Source organism: Mchenga conophoros, linkage group LG7, assembly GCF_057382185.1.
Source record: "Mchenga conophoros isolate Kocher_MC1m ecotype Shallow Benthic linkage group LG7, M_conophoros_male_GT1.1, whole genome shotgun sequence".
NCBI classification, from domain to species: Eukaryota; Metazoa; Chordata; class Actinopteri; order Cichliformes; family Cichlidae; genus Mchenga; species Mchenga conophoros.
Genome location: NC_140532.1, coordinates 32,227,581 through 32,247,358, shown reverse-complemented (window position 1 = coordinate 32,247,358; position 19,778 = coordinate 32,227,581). Strand labels below are relative to the sequence as shown.

Genomic DNA, 19,778 nt, shown 5'->3' with positions numbered 1-19,778 from the left:
ACATAATGGAGTCTTTCCTGGGACAAATGCTTGTAAACTCCCACAGAAACATCCAGAAAGAAGCTTTGTGTTGATTCTGTTCTCTTAAACACAATCTGTGACGAGCTAAGATTTGACACAACTCTGTTTTTACTCAACTGTCATCCTTTCTAGCCCTTTCAGTCGGGTTTCGGTCCTTTCACAAACAATATTGTAATTGGTGCTGATTCTGGTGGTTGCTCTGCTTTTTTTCTGCTGGACTTGAAAGCTGCTTTTCATACTGTAGGAGTCAAAGGTTTGCCTCTTAACTAATTTCAGTTTTACATCTAGAGTTATACAAGGGTCTGTCTTGGGGCCTGTTCTTTTTTCTTTTTACATGTTCTCTCTACCTCCAGTTATTTGTCAACATAACCTCTCGAGTCATTGCCATGCAGATCATTTACAGTTGCATTTAGCTGTGAATCTTAGAAATCACTGTTTTGTAAGAAAGTGCATATTCGATATATATTTAAAAAAACAAGAAAACAACGTTTTTTGCAGGTGATATTGTTTGTCCCTTGACTATTTACTGAGGGGTTAACAGATAAACTGGATAAACTCCAGTGTCAGCAGCCTTGCACTGGCTCCCTATGCAGTATAAAGTGGTGCTGTTTGTGTTTTTAAACAGGGTTGCATCTACATATGTAGAAGCTATGCTGAATCCATCTCACAGGTGATCTTAGATGGTCTTGAGTACACTAGGTTCACTGTAAACTGTTAAACAAACTCCCCCTGAAGGTACATCTATTAGTATGACCGTGACCCTCTGCTGAAGGTTTGATTGTTTTGCATTCCCGTTCGGCGTGGAGGTGGGCGGAGACTTTGTGTTTCGCTCTTCCCCCCGAGTCCCCTCCTCGGAAGTAGACGTATCAGTCTATATTCCGTTCTTTTATTTTTATATATTTTATATACAACAACCCCCTTTTATCCCGAATCACGATGGACGACTAAAGTGAAGTGCGGGTACCCGTTTTCACCCTTTTCTCTCGTCCTTGAACCGAGTGGACCGGATGAAACCCAACTGCGGTCTTCTCCGCTTCGCAGGGGAGGTAAGGCTCCAGGCTCCGGCTACTTACTGGATCTGACTCAGCCATTTAAATGTCTCTGCTGTGTTGTTAACGCAGTCTGGAGACTCTTTTACGCACCGCAGCTGTTTTTGTTTCACAATAGTGGAGAGTAGCGAGCAACATTTTCAACTATGTTTGTGTTTTTAAACAAGAGCGAATATATAAGTAATAGCATGTTACGTCAGCTAGCGAACAGCTTAGCTCAGATTAGCTCAGCTCCAGAAGATAGCCGGATCCTTGGTTATATCATAAGGAAATGGTCGGTAATACACCTGCTCCTGAAGCCTAGGTGCTTCGAAGTGAAAGGGACTTCCCAGTTGGATATTCACGGTAGTTTCCCGATAAAATGAGAAATTGTTTGATTTCAGTTTGTCATAGATTAGACGGTGACTGATGTGATTACGGTTAGCTAGGTTCAAAGCTAACGTTTCAGATCGATAAGGTCAAAGTTTAAGCATCTCCAGGAGCTTCAGTACCCCCCAAAAACACCCACGGCCCTGAATTTGATCCACAGCCTTATAGGAAATGTAGGGTTAGAACGTTTATATTTTCGGACGGTTAAACAATACATTTAGATAAAAATTGTTCTCCATTTTTGAGAGATTAAAATGGTAAATTTACAGGAACTTGGTATGTTTTCTGAGGGTAAAAAATGTTCATAGATTAAAGCAGTAAATTTGCAGGAAAAAACGGATATAAAATTAATAAAATGACAAAAAAAATACGTGTAGTTTGAAATTATATTAGTAATAGTACAGGTGGAAAACGGAACCTTTTTAGAGATTGAATGCTAAAGTTATAGATTTGTTTTTTAACCCAGAGATTAAAGTGAGCCATAATAAAGAGATTGTGTATATTTTCAGAGATTAAAATGGTACATTTACAGAAAACAATAATCTTGATAAATTTCTAAAGATTTTTTTTTTTTTTTTTTTTTGCAATTACAGTGGCAAAAGCACAGGGAAAATAATGCATTTTAGAAATTCCCGTGGTAAATTTATAGTATATTTTCTGAGATTAGTCAAATAACAGGGGGGAAATGTCTAATTTCTTTAGAGTTTAAAGTGATAAAATTACACATACAAAATTAAAGCATTTGAAAAAAAAATTAATTATATGGATGTAACCAACAATTAAGTCGCCCATGGGCATGTGACATCAGCTGTTTTGAGGTCCATATTTGAAAAGCTCAAAATGACAAGAGCAATGGTGTAATTTGCAAATAATATTTTTTTTGTTTTTAATTTATTGTTATGACCATTAATAATTAATAATCTCTTTCTGAATCCATTAAAAATGATGTACACATATAAAAGGGACATTTAGGACAGCTGCAGGGAACAAGATACATTTAGTAAGAAATAGGTGACGTAAGACAGAAGTGGAATATAATCATCAGCTCCTCAGGGTTCAATTTATTCAATTTTGAAGAAGCCAGAAGCCTAGACGGCGGACTCATGACTGTGTTTGCCACCTTCAGTAAATGTTGTCACTTCTTTGTTTTTAATCCCTCACTGAAAAATAAAGACGTATGCTTTGGAAAACCACATTTGTGGTCCTTAAAAATTATATCTTAAAGGTGGTTTTGTGAGTATAAAAGCACCGGTGCAGTCCCTCTTGGTGGCAATGTTCTGATATTATGCCCCTCCAATTGTACAGGTAGCTGTATCCAGTGGGGAGGTAGGCTCAGCCCAGGGAGGACACAATGAAGTTCACCGAACCCTGGGGACGCCAGAGGCTGTCTTTTCTTTTGGAAAAGGCCGCCTCTAGGGAAGCCAAGATGTGGAAGGTCTACGTGCCAAAGAAGCCTTCATCACAGGTGAGATGCTTCCTCAAGTCACCCTTGTTTATTTAACTGATGTATTCACATAGCTAACTATTATGATTTGACATGGAAAAACCAGTACGGGAATTGCACTACAGCAAATTTATATTTAATAGCATGTTTTCCATTAGAGCTGGTGCTGTTGGTAGTTAAAGCAGAATAATGAGGGTTATTGTTGGCTCGTCTATCCGATGGTTTTTAGCTTGGGATTCGTGAACTATTTTCAGTTTATACATCAGAAAATTCAATAAACTACATTTTTCTCACATAGTTATGAGAGGTATTTGTAGACAGTGAAGCTGAGATAATAAACATTGGAAATACTGGAAAAATTGGTTGTTTGCATCATTGCTTGGCTGGGATTCTCGGTTCTTGGCTTGCCTTTCCCAGCTTCTTCCATTCTGTGCAACAAATATATTGTTAGCACCATGCATCAAGAGAAGACCGTGCATGAGTGGGGCTCACAGATATAGAGAGTGGAAGAGTATCCACAAATCTGTGCACACGAAGGCAAACGTGTATAGCTACATCTCAGCTGTTTAAAAGGAAAAAATGTGTTTCTTCTTTAAAAGACAGATTACTTCGAAATAGTGTGAAGCGCAAGCTTTGGTCCACTGGAATGTGTTTTTTTACATACGCTGACAACATTGTTTTAATCTTCAGTCAGTTTTAATATGAACAACTACCACTGGAACGGAGATATATGGCAAAAATAATCAAAGTAAATATTCAACTGCCTCCAAGAACTGTGTTTGTAATCTGTTGCCTTTTTATCTCACTAACCCACCTGATTAGCACATTTTCCTTATTCTGGGACCTCCTCATTCACAAATGCAGTGTGAAATGACACAACTTTCCCACATGCAACAGGAGAACTGTAAGTGAGGCGTGCAGATAGAGAGGGAGAAGCTTAAGGATGCAGGTAAATGACAAAGAGAAACTAGTATATGTATCTGTAAATCCATCCATCCTAAAGGAAACAAAGCGGTGAATGTTTTACAGGCTGCCTAAAAGGTTCTTTAGTGAGCTTTACTGCCACAAGGCCTCAGCCCTCACTGGCCATCTTATGTAATCTTTCGCACAGGCTTGGGTTTCCATCTACACACTGAAATATAGAGCCAAGAATTTAAGACGAGGCTACTGAAAAGAGCTGGCACTAGTTCAATTTATAGAGGCGCAGGCCAAGGGGTCGGCACTGAAAGGTCTTTAAATATCAGCACTGAAATATTGGACAAATAATACCGGACAGGTTTAATGTGTTAGGCGACTCAAAGTTCAAATTTTCAGAGACAACACAGGTCCAACAAAACTGACTTGATTTCTGTTGATTATGTAATGATTGTCATTTTTTTATGGCTCTCGAATGGTGCCATATCAGCATGTTGATAATGGAGTTGCAGAGAGTAGTCTGCTCCCAGACATTATCATAGACAGACACTGTGTAATCACAAAGCAGCAGGTCAGAAGAAACATGGCGTTGAGTCACTGAACAGTCACTCGGCCCAGCTGGTCTCGCCCCGTTTACTGGGAACGTCTCAACATGTTGTTATTTGACGTCACAGAGGTGTTGTTTCATCACACCCTCAGGTGGTCTCGCCCAGTGTATGTGCATGTTCTCACATGATGTCACTTACCTAGGATATTGCACAGTTCTGTTTATCAGATGGTCAAAAATAAGAAAATGTTTAGAAAATGGAGATTTATTTTAGTCAAGAATAACCCTCCTACATGCCTTTATAACATGAGCTGTACCTAGTTTAGTTCAATTTAGATATATTCTGTTTTTTTTGTATTTCCTCTCTACTTTAAGCCCAATCTAAGTTTAGCATTAGTGTCAGCTTAGTCTTATTTAGCTAAATATTAGGCATATGTCTCTAGCAACTAGTTCAGGTATGTTCTTCAAAAACACGTTATCTAGTTAGTGAAATAGGATTGGTTATTCAAACAAGCAGCATGAACCTTGTGCTGGGTTGACAGGTTCAGGTGACCTTTTTCCTCTGTCTCGGGTCATGACCTGGGTCAATAATCCCCGTGTGGTGCTGTGGTGGATTTTGATTCCTTACTAACATATTTTTCAGTTCAGTTCAGTCCTGTCACGTGTCTCGGTTGTTGTGTTTTCCAGTTGGTGGAGGTTTTTGTTGTTGTTGAAGGTGGAGGTGTTCTCTCAGGTATCACCCTGTTTGGTAAATACAGAAGGTTTTGTCTTTTTTGTCTGCTGAGTGCTGATACCATTGTCCAAATACACCCAGAGAGCAATGCAGCGGTAGTCATGATAACATACATAACATCACCTGCATTAGGTGACTCAGGTGTTTTTATGGTCCCATGGTTACGTGCGCTGGAGCAGGCACACGTCATGGCCAGAAGTATTCAGATTAGAGCTGAAGTACCTATTTATTTACCTAGCATATTGAAAAACAGTAGCTGAGTTGAGATGATTTAACAGTCCATGTATACGAGAATACAAAGACTAGGTTATATGAGAGAAGCACAGAACACAATAAACATGAAACATCCTTTTTATCGTTTAGTTTGTAGCAAAGAAAAGGATAAAATAGAACTTTTCTACTGAAAGTTTGCAGTTCAGATTCACCTACTGCTGCATCAACAAGGAGTTCAAGGGAGCTAACAGGACCCATCAGAAGCTATCTGGAGATAGCAAGATGTTTTGGGAGCTAAATCCTGGGAGCTAGGGTTAGACAACAACTAACTGGGGCTATATTTAGAGAAACATCTGGCTGAGTCTTATTTTAAATGCGGAAGAAGGTCAAGAATTAGTGTGTCAACCACTGTCTCTGTGTGGAAAAGCTAGAAACGTGTTGAAAGGTCATTTTATACTGCAGGGATTTTAGTTTGGAAGGGTAAAAGGGAGAAAGTCACCTCTAGAGCTACCCCTCCCAATTTGGGTTGGGAGGGGTAGATCTCCCCTGTCTGCATCAGGCATCCAGAAGGCGAAATAAATGCAGATGAAGAAGTGGGGCTCAAACAGACATTTATCATGTGAAAAGTGAAAGTTGAATAGAAAAAAATTCTGACTGAGAGCGGCCGTGACTTCCGGTTGACAAAAACCTTCATTTTGACATCTGCCAAGCTCATTTGTAGTACTGAGCTGATAACACAGAGGCCAGTAAACTCCAGCAAATGATGTAACAGATAGTTATGATGTTTATCAGTGCCTTTAGCCCAGTTTGCAGGTGTGGAGCCCACTGTTAGAGGTCAAGGAGGCAGTCGGTCTAATCAGGGTGTAAAAACAAGAGGGGTGCTCAAACACTACAGTCACAGCGAGCAAAAGTCACTAAGCAAAAAGTCAATGAAACATCTGGGACTAAATCTGGGTAAATCTGGGACTCTCCACCGTTTGACCCTGGAAGTGAAGAAGCTTCTTGGATGAGAAGTGAAACGTCTTCAAGCAACTTAAAGATGTCCAGACGCTTTTCTTTCCAAGCTCCTTAGACTATGATGACCTGGATGACTGAGAACCTTCACAGATGCCTTTTGGAGATCTTTAGTCATTTCGGATAAAAGTAAATCCAGACTTGGTGGTGAATTTCTGGGCTAACAGTCTTGTGTTGTGTAGCTTTTTGGCATTTGTAATTTTTTGTAAAAAGCATTTTTAGATTGGAAAATTTGATGAGTTTCTTAACTTGACTGGCACACCCTGCAGGAAGTTACAGGAAGCCTTGACCATCCCTCTGATATTAATGATAAGGGATGGCTGGCCAAAGTTACCCTGAAGACACTGCAGAGACTATGTAGCCAGTGAATTGTTAGAGAGAGATGAAAGAAGTTAATTTAAGCTGGTGTCTGGGTTACTTCCCTTAGCCTCTGACTGAGCTTGTCTTCTGTGTCCAGCCAGTACAAACAAGATGGAAGTAGGCCAGTTGTTTTTAGTTTGGACAGTCAAGAGCTGAGAGGCCAGATGGTGTCATGTTGCAGATTAATTGGCTGGTGCATTCAGCTGTGCTTTGACCTTTGGCCTCTCCTGCAAGTCCAGTGTTGGAAACTGTAAGCCACTTACTTACAGAAGCTATGTGACGAATCAGAAATGTTTAAGTTTTGTTATAGGATTTCATTTAAACACGGAAACATCAAAATAAAAATAAAATATCTTAAATTCTGGTTCATTCTGAAAATTGACCATTTAATGGCCAGTCCAGTACATTCACCAGCAGGTTTAAAGTGGATCTATTGTGCTCTGTCCTTTATTTTCATATACATATAGATTATAGTTCCAGAAGTGAACATCAGTATATCTACAAGTGATCCCTGTGAGACAAAACCTCAGGCTTCAGATTGCTGTGAACGCTTGGTTTGAAAGTTTTTTCTACTCTTGATTTTCTGTGATATCATAGAGGCTCAGAAGCCCCTCCCACTTGCTGTTTTTGATGACGAGGGTAGCCAGTTAAAATGGTTCGTTTTAGATAGAAGATGAACTAAAGTACTCTAGCGGTAAGAGAGACTAAAGTTATTTTGAACTACTCCACTTTAGTAGAGTACAGGAATATATAAAAATGTCCCCTTTAGGTTAGTGTCAGTTTTAGCACATAACTGACTATTACATGTAGTTACAGTGTCTGGTAATTTGGAGTTAATGGCAGCTTTGAAATGTAATTACCACCTTTGTCAAACCACTTTCACACACAAATGAACTTTTGGCTCATGTCTGATGCACAGATGCCTGACTGTAATGAGTCCTGCTGATGTTTGGGTGTTAACAGGGTCATTGTTTTTGTAGAAACTTGCTGCTGTTGAGGTTTTTAGTGCCGTTTGATGGTTTAAGCACTGTAGCAATCTCAAAACCTTTAGTAAAACTAAATCTTTGTGCGACAGGAGTAAAAAGCTCTGAACTATAAACTAAAATTATATTGTGCTTTGTAATCTGTGTTTTGTCACCAAAGAGGAAAGGTTAGATCAAATGTGTCCAATTCTCTTTTATGAACCAATGTAACTTTTAGTCCATCAGAGTGATTAAACTTTCAGGTGTCAAAATGCCTGTTTAGGGGTTAAGACTCTGTTTTAGAGTTTTTAAATGGTCAGAATTTGTGTTAGGGTTCGGCCCTGTAGAGTGATAGTTAAAAGGTTTGGTAATACATATTAATAATTGTCCACACACAGAAAGCCAAGAGGACAAGCTGGTAACACTGAATATGAAACAACATTAAGGCAGCTGATGCTCAGCAACACAAGAGGATGAACAGTTGACAAGTGTAGCAAAGAATAGATGGATGGGTGGGAAAAAAAAATCTCTACTTGTTAATGATAGTATAGGGCAGGGGTGGGCAACTCCAGGCCTTGAGGGCCAGTGTCCTGCAGGTTTTAGATGCTACCCTGGGCCAACACACCTGAATCAAATGATTAGTTCATTACCAGGCCTCTGGAGAACTACAAGACATGTTGAGGAGGTAACTTAGCCATTTAAATCCGCTGTGTTGGACCTGCAGGACACCAGCTTTCGAGGCCTGGAGTTGCCCACCTCTGGTATAGGGTGACCAATCGTCCTCTTTTTTTTTTTTCTTTTTTTTTGCACTTGATGACTTGTAAAAGCCTATATGACATTTTTTTATTTCCCCATTCATTAACCACACAGAGAAGGCATCGTTTAAATATGTAAAAGTTTTTTTAAGCAAACACTATTATTAAAGTTCTTCATGACTGCGCCAAGTGTCCTCTTTTTTTGGAAATCAAAATATGGTCACCGTATGATAGTAGGATTTGGCTAAAAAAAAAAATCCATCTTTTGAAACATTATTTCTCTTTTATCTTCATTTAAAGCAGTTTTTCACCTGGTTTTATATGTCAGACCTGCACATTTTCTACTCGTTTATAATAAGGATGCGCTTTGTTTTTCCCAAAAGTCATTACATTTCTTTGTTACAGCAACAGAAACTTTAATAGCTTAAATAAAGTCAAGGAGCTCCATAAAATGAAATATGACAACACAGAATTGCAGGAAAGACTAAATTAAACCACTGTAGCCAAATATCATACAATAAAGGGGCTGAAAAAGCAGCAAATTAGTCCAGTAAATTCATTGTACTGCAGAATAATAAAACAATGAGATGGCTTGTTAAAGCACAGCAAAGGTCGAATAAGTGGCTCAGTAGACATATATATTGTACAGTTTATTATTGTGCACATGGGTTTTGCAGTGTGTCGTCATGCTTTAACAGATTTTGTTGCAGGGTTATTTTCATTCTGCAGTAATTATAACATAAATGCCGTTAAATGGTTGAATGTTGAACCATTCAACCAACTAACAAATTAAAAATCCAGTGGAGTTTCCAAACAGAAAGCCTGTGCATGGCATATAAACCCATTTTATCTTAGTGTTACAAACTTGTGAGAAGGGTGCGTCAGCTGGTGAATTCTTTCAGTTCTCAGATGCTTTACAGAAGGAATTCTTGGAATGTTTTTGAGGCAGATCTGCTGGCAAGTCTAATCCGCCTGCCAAGCTGATTTAGGATCCTGTTTGGCCCTTTAGTGGAAGTGTGTCAGTCGCAGAAGCCTCAAGTTTGTCCTGAAATACCTGAAATCAGATTCCAGTTTGCTGTCTAACCCCATTTTGCCCTGTCGAGGAAGTCTTTGAGGAAAAAAAGGCTCTGCAAGATTTCCAATTTCTTTGTTTGTTTTTTCCAACTTTGTTCCACAAATAGTTCAGTGTTGGGTATAACGCTGGGCTTAAACCTCAGTGTTTCTGCAGGACTGCGTTGTAGAAATGGTAATGGAAGATGACTACTAATAGTTATTATTAAATACAACACATTTAAGTAGCTTTCAAAACATAAAATAAACAAGTTTTAAAAAATTCTAAATAATATGAAAATATATAAATAAAAATTGCACAGTGTCATACTTTGCTGTAGGGAATAATGAATGACATCGAACCCTTGAGTCAGTCTTAATGTTTTGGTTTTTTTGTTGTCTGCAGGATACAGACATCTCCCCGGCCCAGCGGGACGAGGCGGTGCGCTGGCTGACGGAGGTCCATGGCAGGCTGCAGCTGTACCCAGAGACGCTGGTGTTAGCTGTCAGCATCCTGGATCGCTTTCTCGCTCCCATCAAGGTATGTAGAGAGCAACAGGTGTGCTGTAAATCCTGCTGTTAGCATGTGAGGGTTTGCAGAGAGCAACCTAAACCTCCAATCAGAAAATCTGAGTGTAGGGAATCTTTTAAAAAGTAAATGTAATAGAACTCATAATAAACAGACAGTAAGTGAATGAAAAATGTGTGTTTAAGGGAGGGTTTAAGATTTCAGAGCCATTCACTTCACTTACATCGTTTACTTCACTTCGTGCCATCACCATGGCAACTTATGCTACAAAGCAGGCTATGTTTGCCTAACTAACTAATCATTCCTGCAAGAACACTTGATGGTTTTAGAGCCTGTCTAAGACTGGGCTTGTCAAAGGTCTGATGGCTAGCTGCCAGTTTAGGGAGCTCGCAGACAGTTGACGACTACAAAAGGAAAAAATTTAACCATCAAACAAAATCATTTCCAAACCATTGATTTAGCATTAATTTGCCTTCAGAGTAAAAGTTATGTCTTGCTGTTGCCAGAACTCTGCAAGCACAGTAGTCTGCAAATGACCAAAGCAATTGCCATTGTGTTTTTGGTGCACCTAACAACAGCCTCCAGCAACCACTCATCAGTCAATTGGGGAATACACATTTCTGGGAAACAAACTAAAAGTGTAAAGTCATTTTTAAGGCTCGCGTTGATGGTGTTTTCCTGTAAGCATATATCAAATGACAGACATTTCTTTTTCTTCATTGTTGTTTAGTTTCATTTGTTCTAAAGAAATCTTCACTACAATCAAACGTTTGTCAGTCTTAGACCTTTATCAGGATACTGAAACTCAGATATGACATACAGCAGATAAACATCGGACTCTGCCACCAATGAAGGTCATCTTATTAACAACAGAGTGAATGTAGGTCTTGATGTTCAGACTGCCACTATTATAAAACGCATAACATTTATTAAAGTCCTTTTTATTCCTCAGCGGCCTCACGTAGCCCAAAATCATGAATGAGAGTGATAACATCTCTGTAATTCTGGTTTCCTCCAGATACTCCAGAATATGAAAATACTATGAATATCCTATGATCCTAGTGTTACGCAGTTTTCTCTCTGAACTTGAAATCATTAGACTAGATTAAATGTATCATGTTAGATAAAATCTATATTCCCTAATTTGCATTAAGGTGCAATCTTTTTATTGTAAACACAGCATTTATTTGGCTGTTTGTCTACTCTGATGGACTAGAAAATGTCTGATTTTTATGTGCGGGAGCTGAAATCTGCTGCTCAAGTGTAAGACCACACAAAGGAAGCAGACTGTAAAGGGAACAGAGGTCTTCTGACAAGACCTCAGCTTGTTAGGAGGGGCAATGTCAGAACGTTCTTGATTTTTCTTTAAATTTCCTGCCTCATAGCTGACGGTGTGTGTTCATACAGGAACAGGAAGCGTGAGCTCCAATTGTCCCGTCAGCATCCCTCCACACAGACAGGAAGTTTCTCACTGAGGTTTATCAGGAGCTGGTTTCTGTTTATTTGTGGTCGCAAACACTACCTAACACTGTATCTGTGTGTGCTTGTGGCTATCTTCATGAGTAGCTTTAGACCTTGGAATCGTGGACATTTTGGCCTGTCCTCAGTTGAAGATACATTTGGATACTTTGGAACTGGAATGACTCAGATACAGTAAGCAGAGGATAGAAACATGGCTTCTGTTAGCCAGAGGAGTATTAGCTCTACTCTGTGCCTGGCTCAGCCCATCTCTGGGAGCTCAGCCCCCCCCCTCATTCTGTCTCTACTCACAGCTGATGACCACAGGTGAGGGCGGGAGTGTACTTCGACTGGCAAATTAACAGATTTGCTTTCACCACAATCAACTGGTATACTGCTCATATTACTGCAGGCACTGCACCAGTGCACCTGTCCTTTCTCACTTCAGTCCCTTCCAACTGGTAAGCAATAACTGGAAGTGGAGGGGCAGGATCATTCGGGTTCCTGCCCGAATGATCCCAGGAACCATGACGTCAGGGGCAGTTTGCCCCTGATAGGGTCTCCTAAGGAAAATCAGTCCTGAGTGAGGGACCAGATTAAGAGCAATACAGAAATCCCCTCTGACGAAACAGGGCTGGCAGCTCATCGATCAGTCAGAGGATTGGTAGTTTCCCTGACTCTTCTAGTCCAGAGTTATTCTTGTTATTTTTGGTGGTGGCAGCAGTAGAATGACTTTAAAGATGTGTGAAAACTCTGTAAGACGGGACTGACCTTGCAAACAAGGTAAAGTAAAAAACAAATTCAGGTAACAAAATGTTGATGAATCACAGATTTGTGTGCAAAACACTCATACATATGGTTAAGCACACATTCATGAATGAGGCCCTTAAGTCTCTCGGCTGGTTTGGGAACACTCTGATATTCTCCTGGAAGAACCAGAATAGTCGCTAAAAGTGAACCCGGAGAGTAGATGGTGAAAGGTTTTTCAGATTGATTAAACATATAATCCTTAAATTATACGTAACTGATAAATCATGTTAACTGTTGTCAGGCCCGTCCAAAGTACCTGCGCTGCATTGCCATCGCCTGCTTCTTCCTGGCTGCCAAGACCTGTGAGGAGGATGAGGTGAATACACACACACACTAGATTGTAGGCAGTGCATCAGGACAGTTAGAGCTGACTCCGTGTGTGTGTTTGCCAGTGTGTGCCATCACTGAAGGAGCTCGCCGCCTCCAGCGGGTGCGGCTGTTCTCCCTCAGAGATCCTGAGGATGGAGAGGATCATCTTGGACAAACTGAACTGGGACCTGCACACCGCCACAGCGCTGGACTTTCTGCACATTGTACGTCTAATCACACACGAGCACAAATGCTTACACATTATTACTTTTTAAAGTGATTAAAGTCAGCTAGTGACACCTGGGGGCAAAAAGAAATTCCTGCGGTTTTCTTTCTGTTTTTATTTTAATGCACTTAAATCCAGTTTTTAGAAGTGCTTTTTTGTGCTGTTGTTGCTTCCAATTCAAATCAGTCTGCAGTTAATTTCACAGATTCTCTTTTCTTCATTCAGATCAATAAATTTTTCCTCTCCTTCCTCTCCAGTTCCACGCGATGGTGCTGTCGTGTCGCTCCGGGTTCTTGGATTCCATGTTGGGACTTAACCGCTCTCAGCACCTCGCCCTGCTCACTCAGCAACTCTACCACTGTCTGGCTGACCACACACTCATGCAGGTACACACACACTCAGTATTTCTTACTTTACAGATTGAAGATATTATGCCTTCAGCACGGAGCCTTTCATACCACTTTTCATTTAAATATTAAGATAACACAATAAATAATAAAATTATGATATTTATGTATATATGCAGTGTTATGACCTCAATGTCAGGGCCTGTCTTGGCTAAGAGTGAGTCTTTGAGGGGTTAATAATCAATAAATATAACCGCTTATAGTCGCGCCACAGTGGAAAGCCCCTACTACTATTTTGCTAACAGGCTAGTGTCACAGGTTTTCCCTGCTGGCTTGCTCACTGGCCAGGTTGCTGGTGTGTAGATCTGATCTTGTCCTGCTGCAATGGATGCTCTTTTCTGCTCTGAATATTTGCTGTGAGCTCTAGGGTCACTCTGACTAGAACCTACAGAGCAAGAACCAGGTCACAAACTTGCCACACTTACCAAAAATAATCTTTATCATAGGAAACAGAGCATACCACAGTCATTTATCAAAAGTGTGTTTATAAAACACATTTGCTGTTACAAGCTGTGACTCCAGACCAATTTAATGGCACCAAACCTTTAACATTTCCACTTTGATTCACTTCTCTTTTTATTTAATGTGTCATTTTGTAAGCTTAACTTGAGCTTGGTTTTTGAGCACGTTTGTCCCTCATGTGTTTCCATAGCTCAGAGGATCCATGCTGGCCTTGGCCCTCTTCACCCTGGAGCTGGAGAACTGCTGTCCTGACTGGCTGGCTCTCACTATCGAGCTGCTGAGGAAGGCGCAGGTATCAGTCTGTCAGTCTTTGGAGCTCTGTCATAGTTCAGTTTATCTCTGAAGACTTCAGGCGTTCGTGTGACCTCTTTAGAACAACTTCTTTATGGGATTGGGATTTGACTGTAGCTTTCCAATGTCATTATTAGTCTACACTGATGGGCAGCCATGTTTAATATACAAGATGTGTCAGAGAGCAGCGAGGGGAAGTAAAAGCTGTTAGGCTTGTTCCTCTATTTGCTGTTCAGTAGTTCAGTAAAAAAAAACAAGCACACACACACATTGTGCAATATTTCTCTGGTGTGGCATGATAAAAAACCTGGAACCTGATTGGTTTTTGTCATCCTAAGTAAAAACGACCAATAACTATAGGCAAAGAAAGACATTTGAGGCTTTAGCCAAGCACCAGCTGCAGATGTAAAACCATTTACCTCATTTAAGAAAGTAGAACTTTAAACTGCTGAACAAAAAGGAAACTGTGGTCCTCAAGTTTTATTAAGTTCATTGAGTTCCTTTCCAAGTTCCTGTTAGCATTAAAAAAAACCAACAAAAAAACCCCCCAACAAATTATGTTGTTTGTTTTGTTTTTTCTTAAATTAGTTTTGTCATTTATTTTTCAATGACTCACTCTGGATGACAGGAAGACAAACAGGCTGACAGAGAGGAAAAAAGAGCAAACAAATACCAGCAGAGGGCGCTACACCTGCAGCATGACTGCAGCAGAAAGGGAAGAAGTACTATGAGGAAAAACGAGAGGAACTAATGCAACAGTTTCTTTACTGAGCATCATGACTTTCAGGAGGAGAGCTCTGTTGTCAGACAAAGGGCACCCGCGGTCACCTCACTCATATTAAACACAGATTTGTGGAGAGCCTTCTCTTTGTTTTTACCTCATTCTTTACTTTATGGCTCATCAGAGTAGAACTGTAGGGAAATGGGAAATTTATGGTTTTCAGGGTTTTTATTGTTATAGTTTTTATCGTTAACTCGGTTTTCCTGGGTCTTTTCCCGTGTGTTATGAATAAATCTTCTTTTTTTGGTAGTGGTACTGGTTTTATTTTGTTGTATTTATCCGCGACACCTTAAAGGCGGGTCAGTGAAAATATTGTCGGACATAAACCGGTCCGTGGCTCAAAAAAGGTTGAGGATGGCTGGAGAGGATCTCCATCGAATGACTTGTTTTACAGTAATTTGTCAAAAATACAAAAAAATGTGACTAGGTGTAAGAAACAGAAAAACAGCTCTGTCCCGTAAATACAGAAAAGGATATTTTACTGTATATATTAAATTCAGGGCGGCACGGTGGTTAGCACTGTTGCCTGAAGGTCCTGAGTTCAATTCCACCATCAGGCCGGGGTCTTTCTGTGTGGAGTTTGCATGTTCTCCTTGTGTTTGCGTGGGTTCCCTCCGGGTATTCCGGCTTCCTCCCACCGTCCAAAGACATGCAGCTTGTGGGGATAGGTTAATTGGATAATCCAAATTGCCACTAGGTGTGAATGGTTGTCTGTCTCTGTGTGTTGGCCCTGCGACAGACTGGCGACCTGTCCAGGGTGTACCCTGCCTCTCGCCCCATGACAGCTGGGATAGGCTCCAGCACCCCCCGCAACCCTGAAAAGGATAAGCGGAAGCGAATGAATGAAAAATGAATGGAAAAAAAAAATGGATATTAAATTCACTGTTCTGAAACCAGGAACTTTAAAGGTGGAATATTTTTATGTGTTTTCTATATTGGCGTGTAACATGCTTATTGAAGTAGGATGAAGGGATTTTAACTGGAATACGTAAATAAATTTTACTTCTTACTTTTGATGAGAAAAGTGGCAGAGCGTAAGTGGTGTCCACACAGGAAGTGATCCCCAGTGGCGTCAAGCACCGTCATTTGAAAAGATTCCTGGAGGTGTGCAGTGGGCGAGCCTTAAGTTTTCTGAATGTCCAGGCGAACAATTGAAGTGACTACCAATGAGAGCGCTGGATTTTGCTTTTTGATGTGTGGCAGTAAATATATTAGAGGGTTACCCAGGCAACAGGAGCCTGGTATGTCTGCTATATGTATTTGTATAGCGCTTTACTTGGTCCTAAGGACCCCAAAGCGCTTTACACTATACACAATCATCCACCCATTCACACACTGGTGATGGCAAGCTACATTATAGCCACAGCCACCCTGGGGCGCACTGACAGAGGCGAGGCTGCCGGACACTGGCGCCACCGGGCCCTCTGACCACCACCAGTAGGCAACAGGTGAAGTGTCTTGCCCAAGGACTCAACGACCGAGACTGTCGGAGCCGGGGCTCAAACCGGCAACCTTCTGATTACAAGACGAACGCCCAACTCTTGAGCCACGATCGCTGCTGTCAACTGACCATCAGCGACAAAGCACAGGTCACATGACAGCCATTCAGAAGTGGTGAACAAAGCAGCTGCATCCTCATAATCTTTGTGTGTACAGATAAAGATAAATTATCACGTCTTTTTTTTTTTTTCATAACAAGACACTTTTAGTTTCGTTTCACGTCTGTAGTATTTTGTCCACATAAAGCAGCGATGCGTCACTTTGGCCACAAAGAAATTGGCAACCACTGCAGTTTAAGCCAAAGCATGAAGTCATTTTTGACCAAACCTAAACGGGGAACAGATTAAAGATGACGACACGTATGTCTCGAACAATGGCAGCCTGTCCACGTATGGACTTTTTCACCTTTTAAAATGAGAAAATGTTGATTTTGTGTAGCAGGAGGATGAAAAATTGTGAACACAAACATGAACGATTCCACTAGAAGTTAAGACTATTTTACAAGCTGCTGTGATCAAACTGAATTTTACTAGTTAAAGGCGAGCACACATGCTTCTGTCCATCACATCAGGTCAGGGCTGCAGAGCTTGTGTAAAGATAAGTCTCTCTCTCTGTTCCTTAGATCGACAGCTCTGAGCTGATTCGCAGCCGTGAGCTGGTGGCTCGTAGTCTTTCCACACTGAGAGCTCCCCTGCCTCCGAACACCGTGTACATCTACCAGCCCCCGCAGCCTACACCACCCTGCTGCACACTGGGTATGTTTGACTTCTACATCAGAGCTGCTTATCAGATTTTGCTGGAGGACAGTGTCTGAAATGTTTCTTGAAGCACATTATGCTACTGAGCCAGTCACCAACTCGGACCTGTGAAAGTGTTTTGCCACTGAGGAGAAAAAAAAAAGTTTTCTTAGTAAGCCACATTTTATATTCATAAAGCAAGTGTTAGCATCAGAGGGCGTGAGCTGTATTTGTGATGTCCTCCTTTGTAGGGACCATCACCTCCACCACCGAGTCTTCCAGGGACCATGTCACCTCTGCCCACCCACAGTCTACTGCTGATGGTGGGGAAGAGGAGGAGAGCCAGCAGCCCTTGAGTGTCTCCTCCTCCTCCTCTGCAGACAGCAGCATCCCAGCCCTGCTTTCTCCCCCCAAACATCTCCGCCATCTTAATCACCTGCAGAAGGTCACACTGCGCTGCAAGGCCTCGACCAAACGCAAGGTGACTCTATTTTCTTCTCACATTTGATATTAGGCTGGACCTGTTGTTATTTCCTCTGTTTCCTGTCATATATGCACTGTTACACTTTTTTTTCTCCTCTTGATGATGTCAGACAGAAGGGAAGCCTCAAGAAGCCTCACTCTGGTCCTCATAGGCACAGAAGCTCCACCCACCTGATGTTCAAATATTCTAATTGCTAGGGTGAATTACTCAGACAAGTTAGTTCGAAGGAGATGAAATGCAGTTAAATGAGGCTGCTTCAAACAGAGGCTGAACTGGGCGGCTCAGCTAGGAACAAACGAGGCTTATTCTGAACTCTGAATCATGCAAAGCTACCCTAGAATAAAAATATGGAGCTGAAAATAAGCAGAATATGGGAATCAGTAGCTGTAGCAATAAATATCTCTCTCCCTGTCCAGGTGGAGGAGATGGAGGTGGATGATTTTTACGATGGCATTAAACGTCTCTACAACGAAGACGTCACCACCACCAATACCACCGCCGTCCAGGAAGGGGCAAAAACGCCAATAGCCGGAGGAGGAGGAGTTTTGCCAGCTCGACAGGAAGGCAGCTCCTCCCCCTGCCCGCCTCTGCAGCCAGCCAGCGCCTCCTAGAGACCAAACAGGAAGCTGTCTGCCAAAATCGCCTGTACGCCAACATCATCTTCCTGTTTTCAGGAAACTGTTGTGGAAGAGAAAAATAAATCTTTCCGACTAAAAAAAATGTAAGCCTGAGAGATTCCGAGTAAAAAGTAGCAGCTCCGAAGGGAAAGTTGCCATTCAGAGTTGCCGCTAAAAAGAAGATGATGTTAGTGGTTAAGACTGTTTTGGTTGCGGTGAAATGACCCCCGTCCCGCTCTCCCTCCCCCTCCCAACTCGGTGTGATGCCAAGCTGTTCGGGTGGCCTGCAGTCAGCTCCCATCATCCCCTGCAGCGGGGACAACAGAGCCCCAAAAAAATATTTAAACGTTCAAAAACTAAAAAACCTGCCGCTGCTACTCTGTTCTTATTAATTCTGTTTGTTGAACACAAAACATGAGAATCTAAAAAATTATAAGTAGAAAATACTGAAAAAAAAACCCTAGACTTGACTTCCTGCATCTGTTTGTCACCTTATATTTGTCTTTATTTTCATATATTTATACTTTTATCCCGTCCCTTCTCACTCTGCCTATTTATAACATATTCATAGAGAGTCTGAATCAACTGTATGAAGGTTTGTGTAGATTATCTGTAGTTTTTTCACCCTGTTGGGGGGAATTTTTTTTTTTCAGTAAAATCTGATTGTTAAAAAGATGCTAATATAAACATTTATTTTCCTTTCAAGCTTGTTGTGACACTCAACTGAATGAACGCGTGTTTCGGCCACCAAACGTTCGTTTACTGTTTGTTTGGGGCCCGAAAAGCAGCTATTTGTGGATTGTGTGCTTTGAAAAAGTAAGAAAACAATCTGGGTGTGATGCATGAGAGTTAATAAAAAAAAAGAAAACAACTCTGGCTTAACTTATCCTGGCTAACATGTTGTTATCCAGCTACATTGATCCCAAACCTGAGTTGTGTTTTTTGGTTAAGCGGCTGCTTAAAATTAATAGACAGATATGTGTTTTAAGCTGTTTTTTCTTTGGAGTTGAGTGACTATCTTTGCTTTGATGTTCAAAGCTAAAACACTTTTTTTTTTGGTTTGCTTTTTTAAATCCCTTCATGTTCAGTATATTTTCCTTCATGAAAAAAAGCTCTGTTGTTCCTGCTGTAGGAGTTGCCGGTGGCCATGCCAGGTCCCTGAACGCACCACGGCACCAGTAAATAAAGAATATGAAACTGAGCATGTGCTGTGTCTTCCATTTGTTCCAGATTACTTTCACACAAACTGCAAAAAAGGACAGTGTTATACCCAGAGCTGTCGGAGATCTTTGGCTTTGCTATAGAAGCAGTAAGGCGAGCTCCTGATGTCGTTTCAACACTAAAAATCAAAGTATAAGATATATTTGAAAGGTAACCTCTACCATCGTCATCTTGTTTCTGAACATTTTGGGTTGTTTTGTTTTTTTTGCCACATTCAAAAGCAAAGCCCAGGTGGGTCGCACTGACATGGTAAACATTAAAATGGGAAAAGGGTCCATTTTTCTTAAATATATGGTGACCTATGGGATAATCAGAGAAGGTACTGTTGGTGTAATAAATCACAAGCTCTGAGTCTGCTTCAGGGAAGCTTTTGCTAGGAGATCTTGGATCAACTATCTGTCCATTAGTACACTTGATATAGCTAGGGGAGGTTTCAGGATTTAAGATGAGCTGGTGGGGTGAATAGAGACGGGAAAGTAAAATAAAGTGCAGAAAACTGAGGTGCTTTAAAAGA

General features: G+C 41.0%; 1 protein-coding gene across 1 annotated transcript; it reads left to right on the top strand.

Moving 5' to 3' along the window:
• Positions 1-832: 832 nt before the first annotated feature.
• Positions 833-19,244, top strand: ccni (cyclin I). The gene is made up of 10 exons (XM_085278915.1): positions 833-1,067; positions 2,745-2,904; positions 9,839-9,973; positions 12,471-12,545; positions 12,622-12,762; positions 13,022-13,150; positions 13,824-13,925; positions 16,828-16,960; positions 17,194-17,423; positions 17,843-19,244. The coding sequence occupies exons 2-10, from the start codon at positions 2,791-2,793 to the stop codon at positions 18,035-18,037; spliced, it is 1,254 nt and encodes a 417-aa protein (XP_085135041.1). The 5' UTR covers positions 833-1,067; positions 2,745-2,790; the 3' UTR covers positions 18,038-19,244.
• Positions 19,245-19,778: the final 534 nt, after the last annotated feature.

What these genes read in the sequence shown, in the direction of transcription:
- ccni (XM_085278915.1), top strand. Translation starts at nt 2,791, where the DNA reads ATGAAGTTCACCGAACCCTGGGGACGCCAGAGGCTGTCTTTTCTTTTG. An exon ending in AGCTGCTGAGGAAGGCGCAG is followed by an intron (nt 13,926 to 16,827) that starts GTATCAGTCTGT and finishes TCTGTTCCTTAG; the next exon opens with ATCGACAGCTCTGAGCTGAT. An exon ending in AGGCCTCGACCAAACGCAAG is followed by an intron (nt 17,424 to 17,842) that starts GTGACTCTATTT and finishes CTCCCTGTCCAG; the next exon opens with GTGGAGGAGATGGAGGTGGA.